The sequence below is a fragment of the Drosophila santomea genome, chromosome 2L, assembly GCF_016746245.2.
Source record: "Drosophila santomea strain STO CAGO 1482 chromosome 2L, Prin_Dsan_1.1, whole genome shotgun sequence".
NCBI classification, from domain to species: Eukaryota; Metazoa; Arthropoda; class Insecta; order Diptera; family Drosophilidae; genus Drosophila; species Drosophila santomea.
In genome coordinates, this window is record NC_053016.2 from 17,913,501 (window position 1) to 17,931,505 (window position 18,005).

General features: G+C 45.1%; 7 protein-coding genes across 7 annotated transcripts; 4 read left to right on the forward strand and 3 right to left on the reverse strand.

The window, feature by feature from the left end:
* The first annotated feature begins 18 nt into the window (after positions 1 to 18).
* Positions 19 to 1,212, forward strand: LOC120443861 (pre-mRNA-splicing factor 38). The gene has a single exon (XM_039623226.1). It carries the CDS (start codon positions 173 to 175, stop codon positions 1,163 to 1,165), a length of 993 nt encoding a protein of 330 aa, XP_039479160.1. The 5' UTR covers positions 19 to 172; the 3' UTR covers positions 1,166 to 1,212.
* Positions 1,213 to 1,335: 123 nt separating this feature from the next.
* On the forward strand, positions 1,336 to 4,549 carry LOC120443859 (proton-coupled folate transporter). Its single transcript, XM_039623224.2, has 9 exons — positions 1,336 to 1,840; positions 1,908 to 2,020; positions 2,699 to 2,849; positions 2,912 to 3,095; positions 3,162 to 3,348; positions 3,406 to 3,541; positions 3,599 to 3,925; positions 3,993 to 4,149; positions 4,207 to 4,549. Exons 1-9 carry the CDS (start codon positions 1,630 to 1,632, stop codon positions 4,268 to 4,270), a joined length of 1,530 nt encoding a protein of 509 aa, XP_039479158.1. The 5' UTR covers positions 1,336 to 1,629; the 3' UTR covers positions 4,271 to 4,549.
* A 98-nt stretch (positions 4,550 to 4,647) lies between these two features.
* On the forward strand, positions 4,648 to 7,835 carry LOC120443860 (proton-coupled folate transporter). Its single transcript, XM_039623225.2, has 9 exons — positions 4,648 to 5,048; positions 5,107 to 5,219; positions 5,703 to 5,853; positions 5,920 to 6,103; positions 6,441 to 6,627; positions 6,693 to 6,828; positions 6,892 to 7,218; positions 7,276 to 7,432; positions 7,497 to 7,835. Exons 1-9 carry the CDS (start codon positions 4,880 to 4,882, stop codon positions 7,558 to 7,560), a joined length of 1,488 nt encoding a protein of 495 aa, XP_039479159.1. The 5' UTR covers positions 4,648 to 4,879; the 3' UTR covers positions 7,561 to 7,835.
* Positions 7,836 to 8,750: 915 nt separating this feature from the next.
* LOC120443858 lies at positions 8,751 to 11,840 on the reverse strand. Its single transcript, XM_039623223.2, has 9 exons — positions 11,418 to 11,840; positions 11,231 to 11,340; positions 11,007 to 11,157; positions 9,889 to 10,677; positions 9,693 to 9,829; positions 9,433 to 9,622; positions 9,312 to 9,359; positions 9,139 to 9,247; positions 8,751 to 9,061 (listed from the first exon to the last, which is right to left on the reverse strand). The coding sequence occupies exons 1-9, from the start codon at positions 11,542 to 11,544 to the stop codon at positions 9,004 to 9,006; spliced, it is 1,719 nt and encodes a 572-aa protein (XP_039479157.1). The 5' UTR covers positions 11,545 to 11,840; the 3' UTR covers positions 8,751 to 9,003.
* A 1,060-nt stretch (positions 11,841 to 12,900) lies between these two features.
* LOC120452155 (proton-coupled folate transporter) lies at positions 12,901 to 15,424 on the reverse strand. Its single transcript, XM_039636255.1, has 9 exons — positions 15,187 to 15,424; positions 15,009 to 15,118; positions 14,801 to 14,951; positions 14,555 to 14,744; positions 14,175 to 14,497; positions 13,777 to 13,922; positions 13,533 to 13,722; positions 13,314 to 13,470; positions 12,901 to 13,251 (listed from the first exon to the last, which is right to left on the reverse strand). The coding sequence occupies exons 1-9, from the start codon at positions 15,422 to 15,424 to the stop codon at positions 13,194 to 13,196; spliced, it is 1,563 nt and encodes a 520-aa protein (XP_039492189.1). The 3' UTR covers positions 12,901 to 13,193.
* Positions 15,425 to 16,111: 687 nt separating this feature from the next.
* Positions 16,112 to 17,256, forward strand: LOC120458717 (DNA repair protein RAD51 homolog 4). Its single transcript, XM_039646466.2, has 3 exons — positions 16,112 to 16,379; positions 16,438 to 16,949; positions 17,012 to 17,256. Exons 1-3 carry the CDS (start codon positions 16,129 to 16,131, stop codon positions 17,254 to 17,256), a joined length of 1,008 nt encoding a protein of 335 aa, XP_039502400.1. The 5' UTR covers positions 16,112 to 16,128.
* On the reverse strand, positions 17,253 to 17,922 carry LOC120458718. Its single transcript, XM_039646467.2, has 2 exons — positions 17,768 to 17,922; positions 17,253 to 17,709 (listed from the first exon to the last, which is right to left on the reverse strand). The coding sequence occupies exons 1-2, from the start codon at positions 17,851 to 17,853 to the stop codon at positions 17,253 to 17,255; spliced, it is 543 nt and encodes a 180-aa protein (XP_039502401.1). The 5' UTR covers positions 17,854 to 17,922.
* Between the last annotated feature and the right edge of the window lie 83 nt (positions 17,923 to 18,005).

Genomic DNA, 18,005 nt, shown 5'->3' on the forward strand with positions numbered 1-18,005 from the left:
CATTTCTCTGTTAGGCAGCTGGCCACTCTGGTTGGCAAACGCCGAAAAATAAATAAATATATTTGGTGCATAGTCACATTTTGCTTTGCGGCCAATAACAAGATCCCCGAATATTAGGATTAGGACTTCCCACTTGACATACGGGTGAAAACAAGAAAGCGTTGATCTGAAAATGGCCAACCGCACGGTGAAGGAGGCCAAAAACGTGCACGGCACCAATCCGCAGTACCTCATCGAGAAGATCATCCGCTCAAGAATATACGACTCTAAGTACTGGAAGGAGCAATGCTTTGCCCTGACGGCGGAGCTTCTGGTGGACAAGGCAATGGAGCTACGATTCGTCGGCGGGGTCTACGGCGGCAACATCAAGCCCACCCAGTTTTTATGCCTCACTCTTAAAATGCTGCAGATTCAGCCGGAAAAGGACATCGTAGTGGAGTTTATCAAGAATGAGGAGTTCAAGTACGTGCGAGCACTAGGAGCCTTCTATCTACGGCTCACAGGAGCCGCTCTGGACTGCTACAAGTATTTGGAGCCGTTGTACATCGACAATCGAAAGCTGCGCCGTCAGAATCGCGCCGGCCAGTTCGAGATTGTTTACATGGACGAGTATATAGACGAACTGCTGCGCAACGACCGTGTCTGCGACATTATACTGCCCCGTATCCAGAAGCGTTCCATTCTAGAGGAGAACAACGAAATCGAGCCCAAGGTGTCTGTGCTGGATGAGGACTTGGACGACGAACTGCCCAGCGATGAGGAGAAGGCGGACGAGACCAACCGGCCTAAGGAGAATTCTACAACAGTGCGACGCCCGCGAAGAGCTCGGTCCAAGTCCAGGTCACGCAGTCGAGAGCGAGAGCGAAGATCTGGGCAGGGCAACAACGCCCGCTCCCGGGATTACTACGACGAACTGGAAGACTACGACCGCCAGCGTAATAGGGTTCGCAACCGGGACACCCACAACGAGGACTATGACAGTCGCCAGACCAGTGGACGCCAGGATCGCGAACGAGAGCGCCAGGATCGCGATAGGATAAGAGAGCGCGAGAGGAATGGGGACAGAGATCGCCGGGAAAGGGAGCGAGATCGAGAACGCGACCGTGGCCGTCATGATCAGCGGGAACGAGACTCGCGAGGAGAGCGCGAGCGACGACGCTACTAAAATTAAGAATAAATTGAATTTACTAACCAGTAAAAAGTCTCAAACAACCCCTTTTAACCACTTTTAATTCCCAACAAGTTGGCATCCCTAGCAATAAGAATCGAATATCGGAATCAAAACAATAACACAAAAGAAGAAGAAGAATACAATCATCTGTTGCTGCTTGCATTTAGAAAGTTTCGAATAGCAACGTTAACTGCGGGAGAATCCAGCCAGCTGTATTGGTGAAAATAATACATGTTCCAGGGTTATAAGTAACGATAAATCCGCATCAATCAGCAGTAAAACAGCTGAAGCTTCAGTATCTAAAAACCCGCCGTCGCGTTTGGAAGACTTCCAGGGAAACTGCGCAGCGTTCTGGTGAATGAATTGCTAATTCCATTATCTCCGGTAGACTGGTGGAAGCCAGACGCATCTCCGAGTTCCGTTGGCGATAACTACCAAGTAAGAAACGGAACGGCAGAATGCCCCGCTCTGATACGGAGGCTTTGGTGGCCGATGTGGAGACTGGCGAAGACTCGGCGCCACGCATACTGGACGCATCTGCCTCTTCTGGTGCCGGCAGTGAGCAGGTGGACCCATCTCCGGTTCCCCCGCCTCATGACTACAGCAGCTACCGATGGTTCATCCTGGAGCCCGCAGTATTTTTAATCTTCTTCGCCAGATATTTAATTGGTATAACGACCACAGGACAGTAAATCCGATTGGGTGCATCATTTAATTAACTTTGTGTGCGTTTTAGGGGCGGTTTATCAGAACCAAATCCTCTACCAGACCTGCATCACCATCGAGAAATTCAATGCCACGCAATGTGAACCGTTGCTGGGCATTGATCGCGGATCGGACGCGGATAAAGTAAGTGTATAATTCGACCCACAACCAAATAGTATACACACATATACATACATATCATATAGCATTCGTATCAGTACTTTTTTCAGTTGCTTTTCTCGTGTCTGGTTTAGCGTTGAACAGTTTTTATCTTAGTGTAAATTATTTTTGCTGCTTTGCTGGGCGTTTCGCGTAGTGATTTTATGAATAGAGGCGATGAGAAAAATAACAATTTTGAACAAATATTTAGCAACTACAAACAAAAACTGGAGTTTAAGTTACAAAAAAATTTATTATTTTCCTTAGTTCTAAAACCACAATTAGCTTACCAAAATATTAATTTGTCATTTGGCTCGCCGAGATTAAAGCATTCTTCTAAGACGTGACCTACTTATTCCTAGTACTTATATCAGCATCTGACGTGACAAAGCAAAATCAATTTAGCAAATCGTTTCAATCTAATGCAAAAATGTCATTGTTTGGAGCTTTGAGATAAGGTAATTAGAACGACAGTCGAGGCTTATCGACGGCCACAACAGAAGTAAGCAAAATCCTTTGTTACTACATTTCAAAGCAGTATCGAAGTATTTGCTAAGGGAAGCGTTAAAATTATAATTATACGTACAAGATATGGCATACTGACTCATCCACAACGTGATCGACAGTTGTGCAGTGTACTAAAGTGAACTTCTGTTTTTTCAGGAAGTCGAGGTTATAGTACAGACGTATTCTGCAAACATTATGATGACAACCTCTTTGCTAGAGAGCATTATTCCAGCCTTCGCGAGTCTGTTCCTGGGTCCCTGGTCCGACAAGTTCGGAAGGCGGCCAATCCTGCTGACAACTTTTACGGGTAAATTATTACCAGTCAAGCCTTCTAAATAATTGTATAATTACTTCTTTTTGCATTTAAAGGTTACCTCACTGGTGCACTCATACTGATAGTAATCACTTACATAACGAGGTCCACGAATATAAGTCCGTGGTGGTTCCTCCTTTCCTCGGTTCCTTCTGTCCTAAGCGGTGGAACTTGCGCCTTGATTACGGGAATCTATTGTTATATATCCGACGTGGCCAAGGAGCGAAAAAAGGCTCTGAGGTAAGTGGGGTTTATTTATTTTTCTATCCAACAAAATCCAACTTCAACTTTTTCCATTTTTTTAAGAATGGTCCTCAATGAGGCCTCCCTCTGTGCTGGCATGATGGTGGGCAATGTGGCCAGTGGTTATATCTACGCTGCCACAAATGCTCTGGTATTGTTTTCCATAGCTGGAAGCCTGATGATGCTTGCCTTGATGTACGTGTTTTTGTTTGTACCTGAAAGCCTAAATCCAGGTGACATACACACCGGAGTAAGTTTCTTTAGCTAAGAGGAAACTAGTAGCTTATTTCTCCTGTTTTCATTTTAGTCGCGAGTCCGTGAGTTCTTCCGTTTTGATTTAGTCAAGGACCTTATTCGGACCTGCTTTAAGAGGCGACCCAACTTTGATCGCGCAATCATCTGGCTTACAATGATTGCCCTAACTATAGCCATTTTTGACATGGGTGACATAACTCAAACTTAAGTTAACTTAACATATATAATATTTATAATGCTTCCAGAGGGAGAGAGCACTGTAAATTACATGTTCATGCAGGATCAATTCAACTGGACCATTAAGGACTTCAGCCTATTCAATGCATCCCGAATCGTGATCCAGATTGTGGGCAGCATCGTCGGCATGGTGGTGTTACGACGCGTTCTGAAGATGTCTATCGTAACCATGGCGATGCTCTCCCTAGCGTGCTGTGTTCTGGAGAGCACGGTGCGGGCCACTGCTGTCTACTGGCAGGAGCTGTATCTGGGCATGACGCTGGGAATGATGCGGGGCGTCATGGGTCCTATGTGCCGTGCGATTCTGTCGCATGTTGCACCCGCGACTGAAGTTGGTAAGTGGCCCATAGGGCTTACGTTTCCTGCAGATACCATTAACTAATACCATCTGAAACAATTTAGGCAAGATTTTTGCACTGACCACCTCCATGGAATCGGTTTCGCCATTGGGCGCTGCTCCTCTGTACACAACCGTCTACAAGGCAACTTTGGAATATTATCCCGGAGCTTTTAACTTTATCAGTGCCGTTCTCTACTTTGTGTGTTACATTCTGATAGCGTAAGTCCTGGCGAGCACAGTTCAAATTCACTTTAATAGCAATACCTTTAAATGCAGCGTGATCTTCGGCATCCAGAAATCGATGGGCAGCAGCAGTGTCTACCAGGCCATAGGCAGTTAACCAGCTCCCTAGTGCTCTGATTTAGCTGAATGTATCTCATAAGTTGAATTCCTTCTGCAGGCATTGGAAAGAGCTCTCATTTTAAAAGATTAGAAACAATTTTTGTAAATTAATCTAGTGTTTGCCCTCCTTGTATTTGTGCAAGTATTATTATGATTTTTACCCGTGTACATGTATCTGCTATCTAGACTCTGTTTTGCATGTGCAAGCACAGTAAAGTTAAGAACAAAAGATTTAACTGTTTGCAGTGACAATAAACTGTAAACCTCGACCATTCAATATCTTTGAGCATAAATCGGATTGTGTGTCGCAGAGTGAGGTTCCTCGGGAGGGAGCCGCTCGAACGGGCGTAGATAGGGCGCGGCAAACGGTTTGGTGTGCTCAAATTGGCAATCGCTCGCTTTGTTTGTTTACGTCGTCTATTTCAGCTGCTCCCTCCAGTTAGTCTATCACTCGAGTTCGGCGCGCGCGGAGGTTTAACACAGTTCCCGCTACGATATATTGCTTGGCTGAATGAATCGCTAATTCCTTTGTCTACCCGATAATTGCTGCGATCGCTTTGTTGCTTTAGGTGAGCGATAAGACTTCACTTCACTTCACTTTATCAGAATGCTTAGAGATGATGAGGAGCCAATTATTGGCAGTAATGATGAGCCGCTGGACGCCGAAGTGCCTTCCCGACCTACCAATAGGATTTTCGGTAGCTGGCTGAAAAGACCGCGCTCGCTCATTTTAGAGCCCGCCGTATTTCTGGTTTTCTTTGGCAGATTCCTAACAGGTGTGTATAGACGACTGAATGTGTGGTGGGCGTCTTTAAGTCAGATTGTTTCCATCAGATGCCGTTTACCAGAACCAGATACTCTACCAGACCTGCGTCACGGTCATGAAATTTAATGCCACCGAATGCGAGCCATTTCTCGGTACGGATCGTGCCTCCGATGAGGTTAAGGCAAGTTGAAAAGCATCAGCCGACAGGGCGTATACGTATTCTTATGCATAAACATTAATGAATACGACTTTAGTGAGTCTATAATTGCATTTCAATTAGCAGTCATTTTAATACAAAATTGGTTGTTGTACTCATGTATAATTTGTTCCATACCAATACATCTTCCAATACATCTTAAATCTGTAATGTTTGCTAACTTTCGATGCGGATTGAAAACTTATACTGAAGAACGTTGGTCCCACCTGTTTCTGCTTATCAGTTGACCAAAACAAAAGTAAACCCAAATTGTTTATGACTAATGGGTCGTCTTATCACAAAAAGTTATCGACCACAGTATACAAATCGGGAATGATATTTCGACATGCATGTGCGAAGATATTTAAGCCCGGCCAAAACCCCAAGTGAGTCATAGAAACGTGACGACAGCTTGGCGGGGTTATCAGCTGAAGAGAATTCCCTATCAACAGAGTTCCCATTTTGCAGAAAATCGAGGGGCAAGTTCAGGAGTATGCCTCCACCATCACAATGATAAGCTCAATGCTCGAGAGCACCGTTCCCGCCATAGTTAGCCTCTTCCTGGGACCCTGGTCAGATAAGTTCGGCAGGAGGCCCATCCTGCTATCCACATTTACAGGTGAGAAAACCATATGAATACCTCATGATCTAATGAACTCTATAAAGTATCTGATTAATTTGGCAGGCTACTTCATCAGCGCCATCATCCTGGTAGTTCTTACCCAAATAACGACTGCCGTCAATATCAGTCCCTGGTGGTTCCTGTTGTCCTGTGTGCCATCTGTGTTCAGCGGAGGCACCTGCGCCCTCATCACCATCCTCTACTGCCATGTATCGGATGTCGCCACCGAGAACAAGCGAGCCATGAGGTGAGTGGATGTCAAACATTGGCGTTTTATGTAATTTGTTTTATATTAATAATAATATTCTTGATCATATATTTTAGTTTCTTATAAGTCTTATGTATACAATGACAGTAGGCCTAGCTATGAGCCCATCGTCTACGTATTCTTATATTACTTTTTATACTATGCAATATAAAAATTTAATTTAATTTCGTAAGACATTTAGACAAGTTTAAAGAGAGCTCTTAGCTAGATATTTCGAAAGAGTCTTATTTGAATAAATTCAATGGACGTTTGTCTACCAAGATAATATTCAGCAAATGTGGTTACTACCTAATACTCATGAATGAATTTCGTCCAGAATGGTGACAATGGAAGCCTCCCTTGGCCTGGGCATGATGGCTGGCGGAGTGGCTAGTGGATACATCTATGCGGCTACTGGAGCTTCAACCGTGTTTATCTTGGTGGGCTCCATCATCTCCATTGCGCTTATATACGTCTACTTCTTTGTGCCCGAGAGTCTGAAGTCTGAAGACTTGCAAAGTGGGGTATGTACATACATATGTGGTTTATCAACTGTCACCTGTTGCTGAATTACGTAATTATCGGTTAGTCTCGAATCCGCGAGTTCTTCCGTTTGGACCTAGTTAAGGTCCTCGTTAGGACCTGCATCAGGAAACGCGAGAACTACGATCGTGCTATCATCTGGTTCGTGATGATGTCGCTGACATTCTGCGTTTTTGCCATGGGTGAGTGAAGTTGATAGCGATGCTTGCTCCAGGCGAGGAACTGACTAGTCGGTCGCATTCCAGAGGGCGAGTCAACAGTGAACTACATGTTTATGCGCAAGCAGTTCGACTACACAGTCCAAGACTACAGTGTGTTTAACGCGGCAAGGGTGGTCATTCAAGTGGTTGGCAGTACCATCGCCATGATCCTACTGCGTCGTCTTCTTGGACTGTCCACCATCATGATGACCCTCCTAGCCTTTGCCTGTTGTGTTCTTGAGAGCACGGTCAGAGCCACGGCCGTATATGGCAGCGAGATGTACTTGGCCCTAATAGTGGGCATGATGCGGGGCGTCATGTCGCCCATGTGCAAGGCCATCCTGTCGCACGTGACTCCCAGCTCGGAGTTGGGTGAGTCCCAGGGATTACGATTATAGTTCCATATACTAATACCTCTTCCATTCACAGGTAAAATCTTTTCCCTAACTACTTCCCTGCAGTCCATCTCCCCTTTAGGAGCGGCGCCTCTCTATACGGCCGTATACCAGGCCACTGTAAACTTTTATCCGGGCATCTTTAACTTCATCAGTGTGGGACTGTACTTCCTGTGTTACTGCATGTCGGCGTGAGTTTTCCTTCCGAATCCCGAAATTCTCATAGATTTTAACTAAGTAAGCATCCCATTGCAGCGCGGTCTTCGGCATTCAAAAGTCAATGGGCAGCGACAGCGTTTACCAGGCCATAGGAAGTTGACCTAGACATAACGCATTGGAATAGATCCCAATCGAGATGTGAACCATTCATAAGGCCAGTGTATCAATTTGATTTTCAATATAAGTATTATTCCGGAGATGTATTTGCTATACCAATTAGGCTAAGCCTAAACCAATGTAAATAACAAGCTGTAGACTAAGAATTCTTAGGTAAGCAAGCCCTACAGCATTCACCAAAGACAGGTTAATTAAATATAAATATATACATTTACGTTACGTTAAATACGTTACGTATTTAATTACGTTAGCTCTGAATATTGAAGATTGTTTCATTTTGTTAAAAAACTTGAGAAAAATGGTAAAATATATTTTACACAAAAGGAACGTTGTCGCTTCCGGCACATTTATAAAAATAACTAAAAAAAAACGTGGACATCATTAGAATCTGTATGCGTAATCTTAACATTCTAGTTTTCTAACGGGTGTTTTTTTTAGAGGTATAGAACTTTAAGTTGGCATTACTGTTCAAGATGGCGACCGATTTAACAGCTGTCAAGTGATTTATTCTCAGTTTGGTTTGGCAATTCGTCATGCGTGCTTACAAAATCCAACTCGTGCAAGAATTGAAACCAAACGATCATCAAGCAAGGCGTAGATTCGTCGAATGGGCCCAAAACGAGATTGCTGTTGTTCCCGATTTTTCATAAGCCTCCAAGATCTTGTGATTTAACACCGCTAGACTACTTTTTGTGGGGCTATGTAAAGTCATTGGTCTATGCGGATAAGCCACAAACGCTAAACCATTTGGAAGACAACATTCGCCGTGTTATTGCCGATATACGGCCAAATGTTGGAAAAAGTCATTGCAAATTGGACGTCCAGATTGGACTACATCCGAGCCAGCCGTGGCGGTCATATGCCAGAAATCATATTTAAAATGTAATGCCACAAGATTATCTTTCATGTCAATAAAATTCATGTCAATCGAATAATCCATCGTTGTTTTATTGCAATTTAAAGTTCTATACCTCTAAAAAAAACACCCTATAGTTAATTCTGGACAACTCCAGACTGAATTAGCGAATGATCCTGATATAGAATGCATAAGTCGCTCTACCTTTTCCTGTTGCTAGAAAAGTATTTTCAACCAATCTAGTATACCATTTACACTATGAAAATCGATGAGTGACATTAGATACCCGAAACTCAGCTAATGAAAGTGTGAGATGGTGCGATTTTGCTATTGTCTACTCTAGGAGTATAGCTGCATATATACATAAATAGATACACTTTTAAAACAAATTACAAATAATTTAATATATAAATAAACAAGTCAAACAAAGATCCATTCGTTCGATTTATAACTGACGACTCCTCATAGTTGAGCGCCTGCTTTGCGGACTCGCATCTTTAAATTCGCTCCACTTGTAAAACTTATTGCTCGGTTGGTTGAGGTGATCACGTGCTAATTTGCGGTCGCCGCTCACTTGAGGACCTTGGCGTAGTGCTGCTTGTGCCTGTGTTTGATCCGCAAGACATATCTGTGTAGGGGGAAAGGGTGGAGTGTGTGATCAATTAGCAGGCTTGCAGATGGGGCGGTTCAGGGCACTAGGCTCACCCGATAAACACGAACGAAAGCAGGTACAGGAACGAGCTGACGAAGTTGAACAGACCCGGGAAGGTGGTGAGCGATCGCTTGTAGATGAGGGTGTACAGGGGTGCCGCCACTATAATTAGCAGCAAAAGAGTCAGTAGAGTAATCAACAATCAAACGACACTAGCCCCGCTTACCGAACGGCGCGAACGACTGCAGCACATTCTTGATGGAGAAAATCTTGCCTGCGGTAGAGGAGAAATAATTAATTTTCTAAAAAAAGAAACAGCTGTGCCTGCAACCCATCACGAAACTCACCCAGATCCGAGGGAGGCACTATGTTCGATACTATTGTCCGGCACATGGGGCCTGAGATGGAGCGGAAGACGCCCAGGGTCACCGAGAGGTACATGTGCCAGGGCATCGTCGCAAAGCCCTTTGCTAGATTGTTGAGAATCTCGGAAAAGAAGGCCAGCAGAGCCAGGGTCACAACCGACAGGCGAAAGACCTATAACAAAAGGATTACTGCAATCATATATCTTATGCCAACGCCAGTTGGCGCCATTTTAAAAGCTAACCTTCCGCAGAACAAGGAACCCGATGAGTGCGCCAATCATGGGAACCAGGTGGCTGACCGTCTCGAAGAACGTGTAGTCCCGCACAGTCCAGTGGAACTTCTCGCGCACGAATAGGTACATCACTGTCATCACTCCATCTGAAAGCGATTAAGTGAATTAGCTATGGAATTAATAGAAAGATCATGCTGCCCCTTACCGAATACAAAGATAGACAGAAACATGGCCAGGGTAACCAGCCAAATGACGGCGCGCGCGTGGTGATCCCGGCGCTTGAAGCAGGTGCTGATCATGTCTTTGATGTGAACCATACTGAACAGACCCGCCTTCTTGGTCTGCTCAACCGCCTCCTGGCGCTTGCGCTCCTCCGCCTTCTGTGGCAGCCGCTCCACATACTTTGCCAACAGGTCGTCGTCGAAGCTCATCGCAGGAGTTGCCGGCGTGGGCAACTCCATCCTCTTCTCCTTCTCCTTCTCCTTCTCCTTCTCAGGCTCCTCATCATTCATGAAGTTCGGCGGGCAGTCAATCCCAACGCGGTCCAACTGGAGGTCACAGGCGGTTATAGGCACTTTGCTCTCGGTGCACTCCTTCACCCCATTTGCAGCAATCGCATTCTTGGTTTCCTGTTCCTTGTGGTAGTGCAAGCTCTCCGGCACAAAGAAGATGGTGAAGAGCGTGGCGAAGGTAACAATGCAGCCGGAAAGACCGATGGTCGCCGACGATCCTACTGCTGCGTACACAAAGCTGGACAGCAGAGATCCACTTGTCAGCCCAATGAAGAATAGCGACTCCATAAAGATCATGCGGTAGGGACGTGACTTGCAATCTGTGATGTCCGAGATGAAGCAGAAGGCGGCCACCGAGAAGACGCAATTGCCGCCGAGCAGGGAGTGGGGCACTGCAGCCAGGATGTACCACCAGGGATTGACCACATAGTAGCTGGACAACTGGCAGATGGCGGCCATCATTAGAAAGGATGCTGAGAATCCTGCGCAGGTCGAAAAACATGAAAATGTAACAGGAATTCGAAGGAATTGTTCCTTTCAGGATCCCTTTTACCATCTTTTGAGCAATTCGACAAATATGTTTTATTTTGAGCTTTAAGTCGCCTAACATAAGTTGCACTTAAGCAAAAAGCCAGATACCCACTTGCCCTTCTAGAACGAAGGCTTACAACTTGTATATGTATAAAGAAGCTATAGAAATGATTACAAAGACTTTTCACTATGAAATGTTTACCTAGAGAAGCTTGATTGCATTATTCTCGCTCAATCGTTAGTTAACACGATCCGGTGGAATTTCTAAAACAGGTCTCACCTATCATGGAAACAATGAGCAGGGGCTTGCGTCCATAGTGATCCGACCAGGAGCCGATGAACAGGCCGCAAAAGGCTGGAACAATACTCTCTAGGAGGGTTCGGGCTAGGAACAGATTGGCCACATACGGCTGCAGCTCCGTCTCAATGGCCTGCAAAGCGGAGGAGTCGGATCAGATCATGGTGGACTTGTGGACTTGTGGCTTCTGCCGTACTGTAACCCACATTGATCTCCGCACTGGCGTTCTTCACATCCAGCTGCTTGCAATCGCTATCGTTGTAGTGAAAAATCACCGTGCACGTCTGGTAGATGACCTGGTTGCGCTGGATGGTGCCTGAGCAAGATGCCGAATTGGTGATAGATTCTAGGTACGGCGAACCGGAGAACCGGAGAACCGGGCGGGTCACTCACCCGATAGTGTGTGCGAGAAGAGCAGCATGAACACAACCGGTTCGATGTAAAACATATGAAACACCTTTTCCCATTGCAGATTTCGAAGCTTTTCCAGTGTAAACGCATTTGAGGCCTTCTCGACCATGGTGGTTTCGTTAGTGGAAAAGTTCTTTAATATCTAGCTCTAAATTGCCGAACTAAATTGGCTCCTCAGTGGCTCATTGCAACACCTGTCACGTAACCGCAGTCTCAACGAGGGAAAACCCCTGGTGCCCAGCACTGCCGATCAGATTTATGGGTTACTAATGCCAAATTCGAATATAATAATTTAAGCTTTTGATTGCAGCGGCAGTCGGAAACACGAAACCGAAATACACTTCCAATCCGACGGTGACGGTACAAATAGAGTTCCGTTCTCGAAATGAGCGGCTACCGCGAAATCCGTGCGCTTTTATAGCGGGCCTCTCGGCGACGGAGGAACCGGCCACACATATGTACACCCCAGGTAAACAGTCGCACTGGGGAACAGTTGTTCATCTAGGGCCGCATCAGTTCCAGCGGCCAGCTTCGTTGGATTCACGTGAAATTGCATTCCCGGCGGAAAATACGAGTGTAGGAAAATATAGAAAAATGTAGAAAAATGTGTCGCAGTTTCGCTTAGCCAGATTCGAGTCTAAGCAAATGGAGCTCGGTCAAACTCCATTCTATCCACCGGCCTGGCTAAATTGGATTCGGAGCCCTACCTTACCAGCTCAACTCATCGAAAGTTGGGTAGGGGAAACGTGAGAAACGTAGTTTGAATAGTTCGTTTGATTTCATCTTCGGATCGTGCAAATTAGTAGCACGAGCCAGAGCCATGGGAGTCTGAAAAGTGGTTAGTAGGTCCACAGGGCGATGCCAAAAATAACCCAAAAAAACCGGAGAGAATTAACGATGAACTAATGGTATTTGTGCACTTTCTGTGCGAGTACCAAGTACCACATGTACATAATTGTTTTGAAAGAGGGTATAAATCGGATAGCACTTTACTTCCACTCTTTTGTATCAAGGAAATAATTAAAAAATCGCGAAATTGAATATTAAGCTTATGCAAGAATAAAATAGCTATAGTTATAATTGAATTTATAATTGTTAGAATCTGTATGTTACATTCATTTTAATTGGCCTGATGACAATCCATGCGATATGGTCGGCTTCAATCCACACAGAATTCCAGGGATTTCGTTCTGCTCCGTTGGCACTAAATTCGTGCGTAAATTGAGTTTCATTCGCTTTTCGAGTATAGCGACAAATAATACCGATCTTGATCAAGGGTGTAAAAAACCTGGCGACTAATTCAAAATTAGCGAGTGGAATTAGCGTTCGCTCAAATCCGTAGTTAGCACCAATCGTTGGGCATACAAAAGTATGCACATCCAAACATTTTTATAGATATTCCGTAAGAATTGTCAAGTGACTGAGCACACGCCACAGCTTTGCTGCAATAATAACCCATATTTCGTTAATGAGAAAATATTTTGCGCTGTAATTAAACGATTTTCCCCCATGAAGGAGAGTGAGATCTCGAGATATTGACAAGGCAGAGGGCAGAAAGCACAATTCCTCAAACTATACTCTATGCTTGAATGTATATAGGCTATTGTGCGACAATCGAGTATGTAAATAAGCTCCAAGTGATTTGCGGTTGAGTGGATTTCGCGTAAAGAGGTAGTCGAGGGAGTTTCCAAAGCCTGTCCATCTGTGTAACTGGGCATGACTGACGCTTTCTTCCATTCTTCTTGAAGCGTTCATCGATCATTTAAAGACTGGCTCATAGAACACCCGATTTCTCGACTTTTTGTGCCAAACCGTGCTGAAATATTTAAAAGCGAGTACATATGGGAAGCCAATTGTATATTGCTCAAGGCAACGTACCCCAGTAGAATAATGCCTGTGCCAAATAAAAAGGCGCTAAACACATTGAAAATCCCCGGCTCCGTGTTCAGTGTTTGGGTGTAGATAGCAACGTACAAAGTGGAAGATAAGAGGGGGGAAAGTGCTTGCAAGACTCCAAGCAGGGCGAAGATTTTACCTGGGAAGGGAAAGCACAGATATGTGTAAAGAACCTCGCTATAAAGTGCCATATATACATACCCCGTTCATCAGCCGGCAGCAGATTGGTGATCATGGAGCGGCACATGGGGTTCACAAGGGACTTGAAAACACCCAACCCAATGGCCACGTAAATCTGCCAGCTCTCCCAGGCGAAGCCCTTCATCAGGCTGCTGGCGCAGTGGCTCATGAGAGACACCAATGCCAGCCACAGGACGGCCGACCTGGTGCACTGTCAGTCATAGGGGTAGGTCAAGAAAATGAGTCAGCTCCACGTACAACTCACCTTGCGGAGAGACCAAATGAAGAACACTCCACCTGAACCAGCCACTGCGGGAACCAAAATGCCGACCGTCTCGTACTCAGTAAACTGCTTTACGGTCCAGTGGAACTTTATCCTCATAAACTTGTAGAACACGGCGTTGCTGCCGTCTAGTGATAGATCACAGATAGCCAAAATTAATATTTCAAACCAAGACCTTTGCCAATGCTTATCCGCCAGCAAAGGACAAGGCAACAAATGATAACCCCATTTCAGCGTTTGAATCAAATAAATTATGAAATCTTGAAGTGCAAAAACGTAATAGTTACTTAATATAAATATAGGTTTTCAGGGCCTTCCCCTATGATCACCTCGACTCTAAACGACGCTTGCATGTTAAATTATACTTTTTTGGAACTTGCCTGATACAAATGCGGTGAGGAGCAGTACTGCCATAATGGTTGTGAGCATGAAGCGATTCTGGTGCTCACGAGGCTTAGAGCAGGTGCTCCACAAGCCCATCAGCATGGAAAGCACACTAGTGTCCGTCGATGAAGTTGATAGTGTCCTATTCCCGACGGCCAAACTCTCCGGAAGAAGGAGTGCCATCAGAAAGAGAGCCGTAAAAACGCAAACCGAAGAAATGCTGAACACTATGTAGGAGTCTGTGGCCTCGTATGCATAACCAGAACCCAGGCTACCAAGGAGCAGGCCCACATATATGGCCAATTCATAGGCGATCATCCTACGGTGAATAAATATATTAGTAGTTCCAAATCCACTGGACTACCTAGCCAACTACCTGTAGGATCGAGCTCTGCCGTCGGACACATCGGCAATATAGCAAACGGCAGCCACTGAATAGGTGACACTACTTCCCAAGCAGGAGAGCGGCACGATGGAGAGCACGTACCACCAGGGACTGACCAGACCTTGGGTGTGCATGGCACAGTAGGCGATCGCGCCTGAAATGAGATACTGAAGGCCGTAGCCTGCACCACGGGTTAAGAATGTAGGCATCTTCCGACTAGCGGGGGATCACACCCACCTAGAAAGGAGCACATGAGAAGGGGCTTGCGTCCAAAGTGGTCCGCCCAGGATCCAGCAAAGAGTCCACAAAAAGCAGGAATAAAGCACTCCACCAACCGCATAGCCAGCGTGACCTTCGCAGCGTATGGCTGTACCAGCTCCTCAATTTTCTGGAAAACAGGATATAAAATGAGTTGCTATTCACCCTCCAGAGTTATTATCTCCACCATTGTTTCATTCGTAGCATTTTTGGTGCCCAGCAGCTGGCAAACGCTATCCGGATACCCTAAACCCGCCGTGCAGCTTTGGTAGATGACTTTATTTTTCAGAACGGTTGCTGAAATCCGGAGGAGTACACTGAGCTTTAGAGATACTAATACCCTAAGGTCACTGCACTGGACTTACAAGAAAAGTTGTAGGCAAATAGCAGGATTAAAATAAATGGTTCGAGAAGATATATGCCCAGTGATTGGGGTCTTGAAGACTGAGGACTTTCAGAAAGTTCTTTGCCAGCTGCAATAGCTGACGCTTCGGAACTGCAACTCCTCTCGCTACCTGCGCTACCAATCCGCAACGAATCCGCGTCGCCGGATCTCTGAGCTTTGGCAACCAAGTTTTCGAAGGCGTGAGGTTCCTCGTCCATCTCTGTAACTCAACTGAGTCTTGAGTTGATTCATTGCCGTCAACGAGAGAGGACAAGATTACAGATAGAGACGGGATACACTTATGTGTGTGGGCTCTTTTTTTAGGGGTTCCCATTCAGAAGGCATATGTGCATATAAAGTTAAGTCTCTTATCATAAAAGAGCAAAAGTAGTTCAGATATAATTAATTCAATTTTGTATTAATTAGACTTCCCTATTTCATTCTTAGCGTACTAACTAAAGCTGTTTATTATCTTACGATTGTATTGCATGAGCAATTTTTATTGCTCTTATCGAGAGAGCACTGTATTTCTTGTGACCCCCACACGTGAGTCAGTTTCGAACTGACGATTTCCTCTTAGGGATTTTTTTTTATTGGCACAACGTGCCGTTGAAACTGCAAAACAAAAGATAAACGCTCATTAATATGCATGTTGTGAATCAAGTGCCAACATGGATTAGTTAATTAATGATCGACTCTTTAATTAGTACAAAAAATGTACCCTGATTCGAAATTTCTTTTTATTTATGTATTTTCGTGTTTGAGAAGTACATATGGAAAAACATATAAAATTCGAAATTTTAAATTGCAATTGATTGTAACCAATCGATTGGCGGAGTTTGAATTTAGCCGCGCTGTTATCGACGATAATTTTATTTCGATACATTGTTGATAATAATATAAATAAATAAATGCGCCTAAAATGGACCTCAAGCTTATGATTTTGCAAACATGCACGGGGAAAATGCTATCCGAATACCAATTAAATTTACTCCGTAAAAACAACATAGGGTCCCTGATCGACTTTTATGACGCGGATGAAACGAAACTCCACGAGCTATGGGCCATTAATATACAATCTGTTCGAGAATTGAAGAAGGAATTGTCTCTATTGCCAAAATGCTGCGCTAATGCAGGCACTCCGGACTTGAAATACGAGACGGGAATCGAAAAGTAAGTCTTTGTATCATTCTACCAGGAATTCGATCCTATATCTCTGACCACGAATCAGCTTGGACAAACTGTTGGACTCCGTGGAACAGCCCTTTGGACCAGGCAGGGTCTGGGAGCTCTGTGGTCAGCCAGGCGTGGGCAAGACTCAGCTGTTGTACACGTTGGCCCTAAATTTCACCTGGAAGCATAACCAGCCAGTATTATTCATAGACACCAAGCGGGAATTCTCCTGTAAGAGGATACAGGACATGCTCCGGGACAAGGGAACGGATGCAAAAGCTTGGGAAAGGACCATGAAAAGAATACAGGTGGTGCAGGCCGCTACTGTTGCTGATATAAATGGTCTGCTAAAATCCTTTGATCAGCATTTGACCGAAACGCGGGCTTCCATGCAAACGAAGTTGGTGCTTATTGATTCCCTTGCCGCGTGCTTCGCTTACCACCGCGGCAGAAGGATGCTGGACGCCAGAAATTCAGCACTGACAGACTTGGCCTGCAGAATTCGGAAACTCGCTTTCAGGGGCGTGGCATTTGTCATCGGGAATGTGTCATTCTTTGGAAACGATAAAGGTATGTGCTTGTTTTACTTGTACGCTACGGACTTAAAACTATTTACAACATTATCTTAACAGACGTCTGTGGTGATGACGGCGAGAAAGATGGCGACGATGAGGAAATTACGCGGCAGCAGTTGGAGCCCATGCTGGGTGCCTATTGGAGCTCGGTTGCCACGCTCAGGTTGTCGGTGGAGCTTCCAGAGACAGAGGACTTCACTCTTCAGGACGATGGCCTACGTTATATGTACGTCATCTCGAACACATATGGTCCAGATGGTGAGCACTGCCTGCTGCGGATCACGGATGCAGGTGTGGTTTAACGCCGGGCAAATGGATTCTGCGGATTTTGCTGTTTGTAGGACTTTATAACCCGTTTGCCAGGCTCCAAAGCATCACCCAGACCCGGTCGCTTACGCCTGTTGGAATTACCCGGTGCAGCCTCTAAGACCACAGGCACTGATTGATCCGGCAATGTACTCTTCTCCGCCGCCTCATCGACCGACAAGTCGGAATCGTGGGCATACTGGCAACTAGTGCCAAAGCGGCAGCGTCCTCTTCTAAAGTTCCAGCAAATCTTCCGTCCGTTCTTCAATTTTTGGTGCTCATCGTTGTCAACCATCTTCACGTGCCGCTCCAGCGAAGCGGTTTTGTGCAGCTCGGCCGCCAGGAAGGGATTGCTGAACACATCCCCCTTTCCAGCCCCTTGGGCAAGAGCTTGGCTCGCACTGGGCAATTTGGGAGGAGAAGTCTTCTCTTTTTCGGTTGGTGGCGCACTGAAAATATACAAGGATTGGAATTCCATGTCATACTGCAGGTAAAAAGAAAGGCCACCTTTTTGTATCGCCGTCTTCGGAAAATTGACTACTGTTGTCTTCATCGGACTCGGAGGAGTCGCTATAATCTGCCACAAGCGACATTATTTTTGTTTTGTTTATATGCAGCTCTAGGCAAAACAATGTGTTGTGAAAAATAATCTAACGCGTTTTACTTGGCCATATAAAAATACCAAAAATATACCTCTTAACATTTACCAACCACTTAATAACAACAGTATTTACTCATTCAAATT